Source organism: Martes martes (assembly GCF_963455335.1).
Source record: "Martes martes genome assembly, chromosome: 8".
Lineage (NCBI taxonomy): Eukaryota > Metazoa > Chordata > Mammalia > Carnivora > Mustelidae > Martes > Martes martes.
In genome coordinates, this window is record NC_137895.1 from 48,007,700 (window position 1) to 48,025,526 (window position 17,827).

At 38.3% G+C, this 17,827-nt stretch overlaps 1 protein-coding gene across 1 annotated transcript in view; it reads right to left on the reverse strand.

Annotated features, from left to right (window-relative positions):
- The window catches only part of NUP107 (nucleoporin 107), a 47,043-nt gene extending 33,755 nt beyond the window's left edge, over window positions 1–13,288 (reverse strand). The window contains exons 1-6 of the mRNA XM_080810788.1: window positions 13,182–13,288; window positions 11,341–11,432; window positions 10,580–10,666; window positions 9,661–9,776; window positions 7,530–7,674; window positions 2,591–2,694 (exon numbers count right to left, since the gene is read on the reverse strand). Of these exons, the coding sequence (XP_080666914.1) occupies window positions 2,591–2,694; window positions 7,530–7,674; window positions 9,661–9,776; window positions 10,580–10,666; window positions 11,341–11,432; window positions 13,182–13,189 (552 nt within the window). The 5' untranslated portion in view covers window positions 13,190–13,288. The remainder of the gene's footprint in view (window positions 1–2,590; window positions 2,695–7,529; window positions 7,675–9,660; window positions 9,777–10,579; window positions 10,667–11,340; window positions 11,433–13,181) is intronic.
- Between the last annotated feature and the right edge of the window lie 4,539 nt (window positions 13,289–17,827).

Below are 17,827 nucleotides of genomic sequence, written 5' to 3' on the forward strand. Positions count from 1 at the left end.
ATGTAAAAGTTTTAATATACTCTAGAGCTCAGATTCAACAATAACAGCCATGGGTATATTTTTCTCATCTTACATACCTACTCAGAAGATAAGCTAATTCTAACCTATACCTGACAAAATCATAACATGAACAGCATGGCAATGAAAATTAAAAATATCTTCAAATTATGACAGAAAACTTAATACCGTATAACAAATCAAGAAAAACATTCTATTGGTACTGAGGGATGCCAGGTAGACTCAAGTCGGTTGGGCCTCTGACTCTTCATTTCAGCTTGGGTCATGGTCTTGGGATCAAGCCCCTAAGTCGGGCTCCACGCTGCATGTGGTGCCTACTTGGGACTCTCTCTCTCTCCTCTCACTTCACTCCTCCCCTTTACTCCCCCCTCAAACCCACGTGTGAGCACTCTATCTCTTAAAAGAAGGAAAAAGGGGCACCTGGGTGGCTCAGTGGGTTAAAGCCTCTGCCTTCAGCTCGGGTCATGATCCCAGGGTCCTGGGATCAAGCCCCACATTGGGCTCTCTTCTCAGCGGGAAGCCTGCTTCCCTTCCTCTCTCTCTGCCTGCGTCTCTGCCTACTTGTGATCTCTCTCTGTCAAATAAATAAATAAAAATCTTAAAAAAAAAAAAAAAGAAGAAGAAGGGAAAAAAAAAGATTGGTACTAAAACATTGTCATTTCTAACCAAAACTTAACTAAAATCCCTCCTTGTAGTAGTTCTTAACCTTTTTCAGGTTGAGGCACGTGTGAAAATATAATGAAAAGGGTGGATGGTCTCTCCAGAAACACACATAAAATTGTTTATCAGAAAGTTTAAGGAGACAGGGTAAAGGAAACCTTTCTCAAAGGTTATGAATAGTACTTCCTTATCTTATCAAGGGGAACTAGGAAACAGGAGCTCTCTCATTCAGAAGATGAGGAATTGCTACCACACAATTTTTCTCTCCATTTAAAAAGCATTCACAAAGTAATGGCACTCTTATCTTAAGGGCAATGTTTAACAACAGTGTTATCTGTACTTCTCATTATTACATTTTCTATTGGAATCCTAACTCCAGTAATTCACTAAGTGATTATTATTGCTTTTGTTATTTAATGAAACTACTGCTTTTATAATAGAGCAATTCAGAGACTGATTATTGAAACAGTATTAAATGCTCAAAAAATATTGGCTATTATTTCAATCATTCTTAAATGCAATAGTTATTTGAAGTCCTTTTTTTTTAGTTTATTTATTAATTTTTAATGTAATCTCTACACCCAACGTGGGGCTAGAACTCAAGATCCCAAGATCAAGAGCTGCATGCTTTTCCAACAGAGCCAGCCAGGCACACCTCCTTTTCCTTTTTTTTTTTTTTAAATAGACAACTTTTTTTTACAGGCGTCTCACTGGCTCAGATAATTAAGGAGCCAACTCTTGGTTTTGGTTCAGGTCATTATCTCAGGGTTGTGAGATGAAGCCCTAGGTCAGGCTCACCCTTATTTTCTCCATCCCCGGGCAACCACAGGTCTTTTTATTCTCTCCAAGTTTTGCCTTTTCCAAAACGTCATATAGTTGGATTTAAATAGTATGAAGCTGTTTCAAAGTGATTTCTTTAGCTTAGTAATATGCATTTAAGGTTCATTCTTGTCTCTTCATGGCTTGACGGCTTATTTCGTTTTAGCGTCAAACAATATAGTCTTAAAGTACCACGGTTGATTTATCCATTCACTTACTAAAGGACATCTTGTTTGCTTCTAAGTTTAGGCAATTACAAATAAAGCTGCTATAAACATCTATATGCAGGTTTTTGTGTGGGCATAAGTTTTTAATTCATTTTGGTAAATACCAGAGTATGAATGTTGTTGAATCATAGGATACAAGTATGCTCAGTTTTGTAAGAAACTGAGAAACTGTCTTCCAAAGTAGCTATACCATTTTGCATTCCCATCAACAATGTATGAGAGTTACTGCTACTCCACATCCTTGCCAGCATTTAGTGTTGTTAGTGTTTGGGACTTTTGCCATTCTAATAGGTGTACAGTGACATCTCATTGTTTTGATTTACAATTCCATAATGACACATGATGTTGAACACTTTTTCATATGCTTATTTGCCATCTGTGTATCTTCTCTGGTGTGCTGTCTATTAACATAGTTTGTCTTTTTTTTTTCTTTTTTAAAGTAGGCTTCATGCCCAGCATGGAGGCCAACACGGGGCTTGAGCTCACAACCCTGAGATCAAGACTCGAGCTAAGCTAAGAGTTGGAAGCTTAACCCTAAGCCACCCAGGCGCCCCATGGCCATTTTTTTAATTGGTCTGTTCATTTCCTAATTGCTGGATTTTAAGAGTTCTTTGTATATTTTGGATTTTCCTTTTTTTTTTCTTTTAAAGCAGCAGAATCCTTTTGTTTCCAAATAAATCTTTTATGGAACTTCAATATGTAAAAAGCAAAGTTGCTCTGGCTAATGTTCCAACCATGCCACCCCTGCCACTACAACCCTAAGACATCCCCTTTAAATACAGTATGGAAATTCACAGGTTGAGGCTGTTCAAAAAACTAAGAGTACTGAAGTCTGATCAAACTAACTTAGTGCGAAATAAACTTACCTGACAACTACAAATGTTTTCATACTCTTCTACAAGGTCAAAAACTGTAGATGAAGAGTGCTTTAAAAAAGACTGCAGGAAATCAGAATACATACTCATGGATGCTAGAACACATTAAAAAGAAAAGGAACAAAAAGTTAAGTGACATATTCCTAGGTAATTCTGTTTCTTTGAACACTTAAAAACATAGCTACACATCCCTTTTTTTTTTCTTCACTTCTGTATTTTCTTAAAAATTTTAACTGTGGTAAGAAAAATACAACAAAATTTACCATTTTAACCACTTTTATGTACAGTTAGTGGCATTAAGTACATTCACACTGTTGTAGAACCATCATCACCATCTACCCACAGAACTCTTATCATCTTACAAAACTACAACTCAGCATAGCCCAAGCAATCCTAAGAGCAAGAAAGTGGAGGGCATCATACTTGATCTCAAACTATACTACAAAGTTTTAGTAATCAAAACAGTATGAGACTGGCATAAAAACAGACACACAGACCAATGAATGAGTTCAGAAATAAATTCCCACATATACAAATCAAATAATATTTGACAGAGGAACCAAGAATACTCAGTGGGGAAAGGATAGCCTTTTCATTTTTTTTTAAGATTTTATTTATTTATTTGCCAGAGAGAGAGTGAGACAGAAGAGTACAGGCAGAAGGAGCAGCAGGTAGAGGGAGAAGCAGGCTCCCTGCTGAGCAAGAAGCCCAATGCAGGACTCGCAGATGCTTAACCAACTGAGCCACCCAGGTGTCCCAAGATAGCCTTTTCGATAAAGTGTGCTGGAAAAACTGGGTGACCACATACAGAAAAATAAAACTGGACCCTTATCTTATACCACTCATAAAAATTAACTTGACATAGATTAAAGACTTAAACATAAGACCTGAAACTATAAAATTCCTAGGAAAAAAATATAGGCAAAGAGCTCTTTGACACTGGTCTTGGCAACAATTTTTTTGGATATGACACCAAAGTACAAGAAACAAAAGCAAAGTCAACAAGTAAGACTACAATCAATCTAAAAAGCCCTGTACAGGGGCGCCTGGGTGGCTCAGTGGGTTAAAGCCTCTGCCTTCGGCTCAGGTCATGATCCCAGGGTCCTGGGATCGAGCCCCACATCAGGCTTTCTGCTCAGCAGGGAGCCTGCTTCCTCCTCTCTCTCTCTGCCTGCCTCTCTGCCTACTTGTAATCTCTGTCAAAAAAAAAAAAAAATCTTAAAAAAAAATAAAAATAAAAATAAAAATAAAAAGCCCTGTACAGCAAAAGAAACAATTAACAAAATGAAAAAGCAAACACACAACCTCTGGAATGGGTGGAAATATTTGCAAAGCATTTATCTGCTAGGAGGTTAATTCCAAAATATATAAAGAACTCATATAATTCATTAACAAAAAAACTCCAGTCTAACTAAAAAATGGGCAGAGGAACTGAATAGTATTTCTCCAAAGACCTACAAATGGCCAAGATGCTCCATGTTAGTATCAGAAAAAACATAAATCAATACAATGAAATTATTGCTTCACACTGGTCAGGATGGCTATCATTAATAAGATAAGAAAAAACAAGTGCTGTGATGTAGAGAAATGGGAACTTTTGTGTACTATCAGTAAGAACCTAAGGGGGTGCCTGGGTGGCTCAGTGGGTTAAAGCCTCTGCCTTCGGCTCAGGTCATGATCTCAGGGTCGCGGGATCGACCCCACATTGGGCTCTCTGCTCAGCGGGGAGCCTGCTTCCTCCTCTCTCTCTGCCTGCTTCTCTGCCTACTTGCGATCTCTATCTGTCAAAAAAATAAATAAAATCTTAAAAAAAAAAACTGGTTCAGTTTACTACAGAAGAGTATGGCGGTTCCTCAAAAAATTTTAAAAAGAATGACCGTATGAAACAATAATCTCACTTCTGCATATATATCCAAAGGAAATGAAAACAGAATATCGAAAAGGTATCTGCACTCCCACGTTCACTGCAGCACTACTCATGATAGCAAAGACATGGAAACAACCCAAGTATCCATCACGAGATTAACGGGTAAAGAAGTGGTAATACATACAATGGAATATTATTCAGCCATCAGAAAGAAGGAAATCCTGCCACTTGCGACAATATGGATGGACTTTGAGGACATTACGCTAAGTGAAATAAATCTGACAGAGAAAGACAAATACTATATGGTAACACTTACACATGGAATCTTAAAAATCCAAGCTCATACAAATAAAGGATAGAGGAGTGGTTATGGGGCAAAGAGGTGAGAAAATTGGAGATGTTGGTCAAAGGGTACAAACTTGAGGTTAGGAGATGAGTAAGTTCTGGAAATCTAATGTATAGCATTGATTATAGTCAACAAATCTGTATTATATACAGTTCAAAGGTGTTGAGAGACTAGATCTTAAATGTTCTCACCACAAAAATGAAATAGTATTTCTGTGATGTGAAGGTATGATGGAGGTGTTAGCCAACACTAGTAATCACATTGCAATATGTAAATACATCAATTCACTGTTGTACACCTTAAACTTACACAATGTAGTATGTCAATTATATCTCAATTAAAAAAACCCAAAACTCTGTACCTATTAAACAATTACTCCATTCCTCTTTCCCATAGTCCCTAGCAACCATCATTCTATCTTCCAGGAGTCTGATTACTTTAGGTACCTCATATAAGTGGAATCATACTATTTGTTCTTTTGTCACCTGCTTATTTCATTTGGCAAAATATCTTCAAGTTTCATTCATGTTGTAGTATGTTGTCTGAACTTCCTTACTTTTTAAGGTTGAATAATATCCCAGTATATGTATATAACGTATTTATTTATCCATTCATCCATCAAAAGACATTTGGGTTGCTTCTATCTTTTGGTTATTATGAATAACAGGGCTACAAATAATGATATACAAATTTCTTTGTGATCCTGATTTCATTTTTCTGTGGCATATACCCAAAAGCAGAATTGTTCATCATACAGTAATTCTATTTTTTGAGGAATCACCATCTGTTTTCCATGGCACTGCACAATTTTACTTTCCCACCAATAACGTACAAGGACTCCAATTTTTCCACAACCTTGCCAACACTCGTTATTTTCTTTTTGTTTGTTTGTTTTGATTTGGTAGTATCCTTCCTAATGGGTGTGAGGTGGTCTCATTTCAGTTCTGATCTGCATTTCCCTAATGATTAGCAATGTTGAGCATCATAACATATTTGTATTGGCCATTTTTATATCTTTTTGGAGAAATGTCTATTTAAGTCCTTTGCCCATTTTTAAATTGTGTTGTTTTTTTGTTGTTGTTGAGATGTAGTTCTTTCTACATTCTAGATATTAACCTCCTATCAGATAGAAGAATTGCAAATATTCTCCCATTCCATGGGCTACCTTTTCACTCTACTGATTGTATCTTTTGATACATAGAAATTTTAGATTTTTTTTAAAAGATTTTATTTATTTATTTGACAGATCACAAGTGGTCAGAGAGGCAGGCAGAGAGAGAGAGAGAGGGAAGCAGGCTCCCTGATAAGCAGAGAGCCCGATGCGGGGCTCGATCCCAGGACCCTGAGACCATGACCCAAGCCGAAGGCAGAGGCCTCAACCAACTGAGCCACCCAGGCACCCCTAGAAATTTTAGATTTTGATGTAGTCCAATGTATCAACTTTTTCTCTTGTTACCTACAAGTCTTTTAAGAGCCTGAAGATGTGTTAGGTATTAATCTGATCTATCCACAATTACTAAGAAAATGTGAACCAAAATTTAAAATATCTGAATTGCATTTTAAACACATAACAAAGTAGCTGAGACAGTTATAACAGATACTAAGATGACATGGTCTATTCAGGGAAAATACATACACTCTACTAAAGTACTGTATCATATTTAAGGTCTCATCCATTACTCATACTAAAAATGAACATTTTTTGTATTTTAAAGATTCAGTATAAAGGATTTCTGACTCACTCAAAATTTGAGTACTTATTACTGGCAGATACTATAAGGAAGCAGTGGTTACCACCATGTTAAGAGAAGTGCTATGAAATCAAACTGCTTAGTTTCTTTTTTTTTTTTTTAAGATTTTATTTATTTATTTGACAGAGAGAGATCCCAGGAGACAGAGGCAGGCAGAGGCAGAGAGAGAGAGAGAGAGGGAAGCAGGCTCCTTGCCGAGCAGAGAGCCCGATGTGGGGCTTGATCCCAGGACCCTGAGATCATGACCTGAGCCGAAGGCAGCGGCTTAACCCACTGAGCCACTCAGGTGCCCTCAAACTGCTTAGTTTCAAATCCTGGTGCCCTCACTTCTAAGCCAGGTGAGCTGAAGCAGGTTAACCACAAAGAGCAGCAATTTCCTTTCCCCACAAATGGGAATAGTTATTGTAATTCTTTAATGGATTGTTACAGGAGATAATGTTCATGCAGAGGTAAGCACACAGACTCTATTATGTTAGCTTATGATGATGATAAAGTGAAGAACCTCTGTAATAATGACTACACACAGACACATGAAAAGCATATTTTTTTCCAAAAGGGAATGGTAATAACCAACCTAAAACTAGAAAGGCCACAATACTATCTGAAAAAAACAAAACCGAAAAAAATAGCATTAGCACCCACATCAAAACATATCAACGGTATTATCTGAAAACTAAACCTAAAAAAAAAAGAGACATGTTCTTCCAACAGAACAAATGTGAAAAGAATAAAGATGAGACTAGTCTACTAACCCGACAAGGTATTTACATGGAAGCAAGATGCTCCAGCTGAGAACTCAGGCGAGGTTCTCAACCTTCCAGAGCTACTACAACAAATGACTCAGGCATTACCGTAACTAATCAGCTTAACAAAAACTATTTTAATGACATTCACAAGGAAGAGATAGCTTCCTTCATCTTAGTAAAGGAGCAGGCTACTTCGTTAAAAAGCTCAAAGCCATCTTACCAGCTTCACCAGGGTCATCCTCACGCAACATAACAGCACTCAGAGTTACGTCCTCTGTTACACTGTGAGACTCAGTGTTTGTGAGGGTTCCTGATCGCTGTGACGTGAATGCAGTGGCCCAATTACTGTCATCCAGATTCGTTACCTAAAAAAAAAAAAAAAAAAAAAACCAAAAAAAAACAAAAACCAAAAACCAGGAAGATACAAAAAAGTAATGAATGAGCTACTGCCATTGAGGGAATAAAGACTTTAATACAGCTAAAATTTTTTTAAACCTCTATATGTATTTTTCATATTTAAGAACCACAGGCTATTTTGTTAAGGAAATCACAGTTTTCATGACTGTTTTCTTTTGTACTACTCTATATATATTTTTTAAAGGCAATAAACATTGCATTTGTACTGAAGCTGATATTAACAGGTAAATCCTACTGCTCTAAGTTCACATCAGTTTTTCACTATTGGGAAATTGTAAGGGACCTGTCGCAGTCTTTTCAATATAAAAATGGTAATAAAAGGGATGAGGGAAGAAATTACAGATCAAAAGATGAGACATATCAAGCATATGCAATGTGTTTATTTTATTTGAAGCCTAATTTAAACAAACCAACTTAAAAAAACTGCCATAACCAAGGAAATATGAATACTTAATTGAAACATAAACAATAATGAAAAAATACATATACAAAATGGAAATTTGAAATGATAAAGGAATTACTGTGTGTGTGTATATACAGTGTTAGATGTGTTAATAGGAATGTGTTAAAGAAATATATTCTTATGTCTCGGAGACATATACGAAACTATTTATGGGTAAAGTGGCGTGAAATCTGGGAGTTGTAAAGTAACATAGAAGAAATGCTTGTGGGTGTAGATGAGACAAGATCAGCCATATATTGATAACTGGGCAATGAGAACATACATGGGGGCTTACTCTACTATTTTTGGACATGTATAAAATGTTAAAAACATGTCCCTACTTTTAAAATTCACCTTTATTTAAAATCCATCTTTTTAAGCCAGAGAAAGCTATCCGAAGGTTTAAAAATTTTAATCTTTATTTAAAAAGATTGCCTTTGTTTCAAATCCAGGCATAAGCAACAATAAAAATGTATATTTAAACCCAAATTTTATAATAATCAATACATATTTTCTCTGTCCTGGGTTTTAAGACAGTGAGAATTTTACTATTAATCTTGCTATTCTGAAACAGTAAATAATAAGTCATCTTCTTTTGTTTAAACCCAGATGTAGTCAATTCACTCATGTTTTCAAGCAACACTGCCAAAATAAACCAGATTCATATGCAGAGTAAAACTGTTCATTGGCTAGATCATTGTTAGACATTAACACAAAAATCTGTAAGTCAATAATAAATACTTTAAAGATTAAGACAGGAGAAATTTAACATGCAAAACCATTCTTCAGAAAACACCTAATCTAGACAATTTCAAGTGTGTGTAAAAATCCCTGTGCCTTTTTAATAAGCAAAGAGGCAAACATAGAAGGACCATTTTTATCTTGTTTTTAAGCACTACACTTAGCCATCATACTCTACTACTCCAACAGAATTCTTCTGTTTCTGTCTCAGTTAGATACAATCCTTTCTTTTTCTAGAGGATATTTTAAACACCTACGTCAAGTCGATCTGTATTAGTTTATATGATATTTCAATATATATTCAATTTTCAATACTGTACCACAGTGATTCCAGAAGAGCATCTCATGTACTTTTCCCAACATTTCATTTTTCTTTCCTTTAATGCAGCGTCTCTCTTCCTTATGCTACTCTTCATCCATCCATTACTCTTGGCTTCCTACTCTTCTATGCTTCAAAACAGGGCTCAGCTTTTATAGCTGTCAGCAGCCCACCAATTATTTCTTAGGATCAGCAGACTATCAGATTAACACAATCTATCTGCATCTAAATATTTTTGGCGTCACAGCTTCCACCTGTGACATGAGATGCTTCAGGTTTGTTTTCTGAAAGCCTAACCTAAAAATTATTTCAATCTCTATCACCTAGTTACTCTTTTGGTGACTATGACTTCAAATCTCACTAAAGGTTTTTCAGCTCAATATCATACTTTTATATGAAGAGAGAAATTTTCAGCCCTGCTTTCCTACATACCATAGATAGGTTTCCCAAGAACCCTGAAGACTGTGTATGCCGGGGAGACCTGCCTCCTGTTCCAAGAATGCAGGAAACATCTGGATGCCTTAGTAAGCTTCGGCCGGGTGGAGTAACTACAAATAAGAGGTTAGTAAAAAGAACCTAAAGTGCATGAACAGTGATCATGAAAACAAAACAATTAAACAAACAATAAATTACTTGTCTTTTTTTTTAATTTTTAAAATTTATTTAAGTAATCCCTACACCCAAAGTGGGCGCAAACTCATAACCCCAAGATCAAGGGTCATATGCTCTACTGAGTCAGCCAGGTGGCCCCAATAACTTTGTTTTCAATTACATAGATTCTAACCAAGTAAATACTTTAAATATTAACATTTCCGTGATATGAAGATTTAACTTATTTTTCTATGTTTCAGCTTTTGGTACTACTGACCCCATCAGGAAAAATTTTTACTGCAAATAGAGATGCATTCGTTAAAACATAATCAGTGGTTAAAAAAAAAAAAGGACATGAGTAAGTCTATGGATTCTTCATATTCTAATTTTATAAAGCATTCTGAAGAGGCCATTTAGTGTACAGGGCATAGGCTTTGAAGTATACAATCACTGCTTGAATTCTGATTCCATTACTTACATATTTACTCAGCCATGCTATCCTTACTGAATAGTTTGTCCAAGTCTCACTTTGTTTTGGCAAAATAGAGACAATAATTATGTTACAGTGACTGTGTATTTATGTAAAGTATAGTACCTTGTACATGGTAAGAGTTCAACAAATAGTAACTGTAGTCATTATTATTTGTTCTTAATTATTGATATTGTAACCAGAGATTATATTTATTATGTGTATTGTTCAGTCTTAACCTACAGCTACCATTATTATTATTAAATGCTTTAAAGGCAAAAAAAATCTTACAAGGTGGTCGAAATGAACTGGGAGTCCGAGGAATAACCTGGTTTCTTGGTGTAGTAGTAGCAAAAATTTCATCTTGGGATGGCCGAACTATTAAGAAAAGTTAAGAAAAGTTTTCCACATAGAAAAGACACCACTAAAGATCAAATTAACCATATTTACACTACACAAAATATGTGAATACATATTTTTATGGCTACCATTTTGTCTACACAAAGAGTAAATAACTCCCTCTACCATTTAATTTCGCAGATATCAGTCTTAGATTACTACACATGGTCCTTACATTTCAAATTTAAAAAGAGGATATCTAGGGGCACCTGGGTGGCTCAGTGGATTAAAGCCTCTGCCTTCTGCTTGGGTCGTGATCCCAGGGTCCTGGGATCGAGCCCCGCATCGGGCTCTCTGCTTAGCGGGGAGCCTGCTTCCTCCTCTCTACCTGCCTCTCTGCCTACTTGTGATCTCTTTCTGTCAAATAAGTAAATAAAATCTAAAAAAAAAAAAAAAAAAAAAGGATATCTAATCTCAGCAGATGCTACAATATGATAGTAAAACAAAATGTCCTATTTTCAGGGTAACACAAATCTTAATCTCCCTGAATTTCAGCATTTACCAAACAACATATCTGGGAACTTTAAAAATTTAATTCCACAGCATTTTATTATAATAGCAAGTTTTAGTATATCTCATAAAAAGAAAATTCTATAATCCTGATTCCAAGCATATGGCAACTTGTATAACAACACTTACAATGAAAAGGATACTTAAAACTCTTTTTTGAGCACTCTGTTTCCGTGCAGTCCGAGTCACCTCTGCCTCCCGGATCACAGGGGATGACATCTCGCCATAGCCACTCCTAAAATAGTGTCATTAAATTCATGTGAATGTAGCATTTGCAAAGAACTTTATCATGATTGGAGCAAAGGACCCTGGGTCAGTCAAGGTATAGATCATCCCAGGAGCCAAGTCTTTGATCTTTTGGTTGACAATGCTGTTTCCAAATCTTGGTTATCCTTCGAAGTCCCTCCCAAATTTTTCCTGCACAGGCATCTTTGAGTTTCTAGTACTCACTATATTTGCCTATGGAATGATTTCAACACTAGGAATCTATAACACCATTTCACATAATTGCTTCAGGAAGGCAGGAATTTCCTCTGTTAATTTGAGGAGTTCCCTAAAATTGCAGGAACTATCTCTTATGAGGATCTTCTGTAGTTTCCAAAATGTTTCAAACCAGGGATACTATGAAAAATTTTGTTGTTTGGACTGGCGTGATGGAAGGCTAAGTGAAAAAGAATTCTAGTAACTTGGAGAGAAATGATCCTTCAAGTTGTTTCTCCCCAGAGTACAATAATGGTGTCTCTTGTCTCAGTACTACTGCAGTCACAGTGCCCATGATCTCCCACCATTCTCAGTCCAAGGTCTAGAACATAAATTATGTGAATTAAAAGACCTGTATTTTGAGACAAGAATCTAATATGCTTTTCCTCCACTTAAAACCTTTGGTAGCTCTGAAGCCTACGGAATCTCTCTGGCTTACAGAATCAAGTCCAAATTTCCTTTGTTTTTTACAGCCTAACCCTAACTTACCAGTTCAGCCTTATATTCAGCAACCAACACCCCCACACAAACACATATTGCATATGACTATTAGACTACACAGCACATTCCTTTTCATATTCTTGCACCCTGTACATGTTTCTTCTACAGAGGCCTAGGTTTGCCCCCTTGATCCACCCGGTGAACACTTAACTCACCAGAAAGAGCCACCTGGAGTCTGGAGACACACTGATCCAGGTTGGCAACTTGGTTCTTCTATTTATTAGCTTCCTAACTGTGACCAAGTTCTTAAGCTCTTTTAGCCCCAGTGTTATCTATGAAAAGAGGATCATAGTACCTATCCTCAAAGGTAGGAAAATTAAATTACCTAGTAATATATTTAAAGCGTTTAGGGTACTCAATGTTGGCTACTATTATTCAGACTAACTAGAAAGTTACCTCCTTTGACAATTCTTCCCGCTACCTCCCGTGGCAGGCAGACTTAACCGAATCCTCATTTTCTATTCTCATAGAACAGTCAAACACATCACTTTGCAACACTCGGATGCCTCCTCCACTACACAACCAATTCCCCGTGGCCAAGAACACAGAATAACTCACCTATGTCGTACGTGGCTAGCATAGTGCCAAGGTCATTGAAAAAACTCAATTCAGTAACTCTGATGCTGGAATTTGGAATCAGAAAGTCTGAGTTGAGAACCCAGTTCCGTCACTGACTGGCTTTGTGATCTCGGGCAGGTCACTCAGCATCTCGAATGCCGGGCCACGTCCTATCCCGCCCACCACAGGAGAGAAAAATGTCGCGCGAAAACACAAAACAGATGGCCGAGCTGCCGTGAGACGGTCATTACCACCGTCTATATCCACCCCGACCCAAGCGGCCTTTCCTCCACCATCTCCAGTGACCCCCAGAACGGGTATGGAGTCCTAAGGTAAAACCCGGGCCCTCCACGGCTTCCTCTGAGAGTTGGGTTTCGCCTATTTCGTTCCGCCAACAAGCAAGAGGGGCAAGTCTCCGAGCTTAGACAGTACCACCTGAACTGACCTGTCCATGGCCGCAGCCTTCTTCAACGAGAACCTCGCAAACTCCACTCCAGTTTAACCAACCCGCTTCAGCCTTCCCGCTTTCCGGAAGCAAACCCTTTGACCCGGAAGCATGTCCTAGAAAAGCCGCTCTAGAGGAAAGGAGGAGGGAGGGAAGAAATAGCTTTCTCTGCCAGCGCACGCGCGACCACTTCCGCCTACAGCCGCAGGTCCGTCCTGCGCAGGCGCAAAGTCTGTGGAAGAGCGTGAAGGCGCCAGACTGGGCGGGGCAGGGGGCGGTGCCTGAGGGGGTCCGGCGCGGAGGCGGGGCGGCCACTTTGCCTGACGGGTATTTGCAGGCGTGGTCCAAGCGCCAGGTTATCCTAAAGGGGAACTTGAAGTATGCTGACAGTCTAGGGAAATGTGTGCAATCATTTCCTGGTATTCTTAGTAAGAAGGAGCCGTGGACTGAGAATTCAGACGTGCAGACTCTGCCCTCCACCTCAGGGGTCCCTGTCAGTCTCGCTGTACTCACCTTGTTTGAATTGTAATGTAAACCCCCTACAGTTCTTGAAATTCTTTTCCATAACGGTTATTTTTTACTTGATATTTTTCCCTATTGAGGAGAAAAGGATCAGCTGTCCTAAAAAGCATAAAGAATGATATGTAAGTGATGAATCACTAAATTCTACTCCTGAAACTAATAGTACAGCATACTGCAATTAACTTAAATTTAAATAAAAATTTGAAATAAACATACCAAAAAAAAGGATAAAGGGTGATGGTATTGCCCTCTATTTCAAAGTACCCCTATAGGCAAAAGTAGTATATTCTGGCCCTGAAGGAATAAGTCCAAGTTTTGCCTTACCTGTTTATATTCTGTGGCAATCCTAGGTAGTGTACTGGAAGGTCTCTTATACTGGATTCCCCCTAAAATCACATGACATTTTGGGGGAAAAAAGTGAATTTGGGCTCTATCTAGGCTTGCACCATTACCCCCTCATCTGTAGAATAGAGGTAACACCTTCATCAGAGTTATCACAAAGATAAACGAGATGCCAAATGTACGCTTCACATAGTAGTCCTCAAATTCTCTTTCAGAAACAAACCATAAGAGACTCTTAACAATAGAGAACAAACTGAGGGTTGTTGGAGGGAGGCGAGTGGGGGATGGGCTAGATGGGTGATGAGTATTAAAGAGAGCACTTGTGATGAGCACTGGGTATTGTATGTAAGTGATGAATCACTTAAGTCTACTCCAGAAACCGATCTTGCACTATGTTCACTAACTAAAATTTAAATTTAAAAAAGTCTCCTCTTTCAATAACCTATTTGATGAGTACAACTCTTGTGCTCTCTCACTCTTCTTGTCTCCTAATATTCCTGTACAAAAGTGCACCTGTTCTTTTATAGAAAGTGAAATCTGGTCCTAATGATTTTGTGGTGCTGGAGCAAATTTATTCACAGTGTGAGCCAGTGGTTCAGATTCTTGCCCTGTGTCCCCTGGCAATTGAATTCCAATGTGTTCTATTCATACAATGTATTTGAAGTGACTGACCATAAGACATACAATAAGAAGGAAAAGCAGTTTGGGGCAAAGGATTAGCCCAATGTTCAGTTGATAGGCAAAGAGAAAACGCTTGTTGAGTGCAGGGAGGGTTTTTGACACACTTAATTAGTAGGCATGAACATCATACTACCCCCCAAAATATTTGAAAATATATTCACTTGATTACCTACTTTAAAACTATTGGGAATAGGGGTGCCTGGGTGGCTCAGTGGGTTAAGCCACTGCCTTCGGCTCAGGTCATGATCTCAGGGTCATGGGATTGAGCCCCACGTCAGGCTCTCTGCTCAGCAGGGAGCTTTCCCCTCTCCTGCTCTGCCTGCTTCTCTACCTACTTGTGATCTCTGCCAAATCAATAAATAAAATCTTTTTAAAAAGCACTTTAAAACTATTTGGAATAAACTCCCTGTGTGGTGCATATTGTATATATTCTAGCTTTATTTTTAGAGATCCTGATTACAATGATAGAAATTCACTATCGCTAACTTAAGCAAAAGGGAATTTACTAGAAGCCTATCAGAAACTCAAAGAATTGTTAAGAAGCTGGAGAAAAGGCTTGGGAACAGCTGCACAGGAGCTAAAGACCAAGAAACAGCTATCCCAAGAGCACTCAGACCCAAACTGTCTGATCTGGAGCACTCTTTCCTCTCCCTTACCCCCAACAGTTGAGGAAGAAAATCATGACTTGTTTATCCCCTCCCCAACTTTTTATTTTGAAAACTTTCAAACCAACTTTAAAGCTGAAAAACAGCACAATAGGTGTCAGTACAATGTAGGAAAGATGTTAGGGTTCAAAGCCGACGTCCAAGAAAGAATTCTTGAGACGTCTCTGGTGCAAAGTGTGGTTTTATTAACGCACCAGCAGAAAAAGCTGCCCTGGGTTTGTGAGGAGGGACTGATTAGATAGTTTCAAGTTGGGAGGGGGTTAGGGATAGCACAAGCCTCCAAGGTATTTTGGAAACAAGGTTTCTAGCACCCTGAGGGGGCTAGCTATGTTAGGAAAGGTCACTTACCATTCTCTAGTGGACCATGTGCTTGGAGAATGATTCCTAACATGTATCTTGTTGGGGGAGTGCAGTGTAAAGATAAAGGAATGTTCCAAAGGAATTTTTATAAAGTAGACTTACAGGATCCTGGGGGGAGGGGAGGTCAAGCTAAGATTGCCTTTTGCCCTTAGCAAAATATTAACATTGACGCAGCTGAGTCCGTAGGGGAATGTCACTCTGCCTGTTTCAAGGACTTGTCTGATGCTTAACTGACAGCCACCCCGGCAACCCCAGGGGTTAATATATTCTTTACCTATAATCATTTAGGTTTACTAAATTATTAACATTTCCCCACAATTGCTTGCTCTTTTTATTTTTTGCCTGAACCATTTGAACGTTAGTTGTAGACATCTTGACACTTCACCCCTAAGTGCTTCAGAAGGCATCTCCTAAATCAAGAACAAGACATTCTTCTACCCAATACAGTAAACACTCAGAACATCTAACATTGACAGAAAACCATAATTAACATATTCAGTTCCCTCCATTGTCTCAATAATGCCATTAAGAACAGCCCTCCTCCCAAACAGGATCAAATGGAGGATTAGGCATAGTTGTCCACTTTGTTCTACTTTCATTTAGAGTAGTCCTCCAGAATCTCAGACCAAGTTTGCAGGATATTCCTCAATTTGGACTTGCCCAATTTGGATCTGGCTGTCGTCTTTTCAGTCTTTTCCTTCTCAGCTCAATTTCTCTTTTGGTAAATTGTAAGCAGCTGGTTAGTGGTTTTCTTACTCTGAATCCATGTGACTTCTACCTGAGTGTCACATCCCAGCTCCACCATGTCCTAGCGATGTCACGTTGAGTGCAAGCGCATGCCTCAGTTTTTCCTTTTGGGTGTAATAATAGTGCTACATCATAAGGTTGTTATAAAAATGTAATGCGTTGGGGCGCCTGGGTGGCTCAGTGGGTTAAAGCCTCTGCCTTCGGCTCAGGTCATGATCTCAGGGTCCTGGGATTGAGCCCCGAGTCGGGCTCTCTGCTCCTCAGGGAGCCTGCTTCCTCCTCTCTCTCTGCCTGCCTCTCTGCCTACTTGTGATTTCTCTCTGTCAAATAAATAAAATATTTTAAAAAATGAGTTAATATGTGTAAAGCCTTAGAACAGCACTAGGCATTATAATATGTATGGCATATTATATATGTCCAAAAATGATCTTATTCTTACTCTAATAATAATTACCAGTTCATTTGGCAACATCAAACTCAAGACATAGTGATAGAGGCATTAGCAACATGGATTGAATTGGACCAGTCCTGATCCTGTTTCTTCTGTGATGTTGCAGTAACAGCAGAAGCGTTTTTCCCTGTCTAGATCAAGAGCTCAAAATAATTAACTTCATACTGAATAATAAAAATTTGACTGTTAAGTCTCCTTTTGTTCTCCACAGAAAGCAGTTCAGTGGATCTAATCCTGAAGAAGCCTTTACTCATTCATTCACAATTTTTTATTAAATGTCTACTATGTACTGGGCACTGTGCTTGCACCTGGAAGATATACATTGGGGGGAAAAGGAACATTCACTCATTAAAAAAAAAAAAAATCATGTAAGGTTACCTACTCAAACGTAGTTATTTGGTCATAACATGGATACATAAATATTCTAAATTACTATTGTAGTTACCAAATAAAATCTGGTTATTATTTTCTTAAAATACTCTTACTGGGGTGTCTGGGTGGCTCAGTTGGTTAAGCGACGGCCTTCAGCTCAGATCACGATCCCGGAGTTCCAGGATCAAGTCTCTGGTGTGGCAGGCTCCCTGCTCAGCGGGGAGTCTGCTTCTCCCTCTGCTTCTCCCTCCCCCTTTCCTGTTCTCTTTCTTTCTCTCTCAAATAAATAAAATCTTTAAAAAATAAAATAAAATACTCTTACTTAAAACCTATTATGAAGTTAAACTATTCCATATTACAAATTGATATTGGTGCTTGGTTGCCAATATTTTATTCTTTTTCCCCCCTTCACATCAACCAGCTCTTTTATTTATTTATTAAAAATGCTTGTAACATAGGGGCACCTGGGTGGCTCAGTTAGTTAAGCGTCTGCCTTCGGCTCAGGT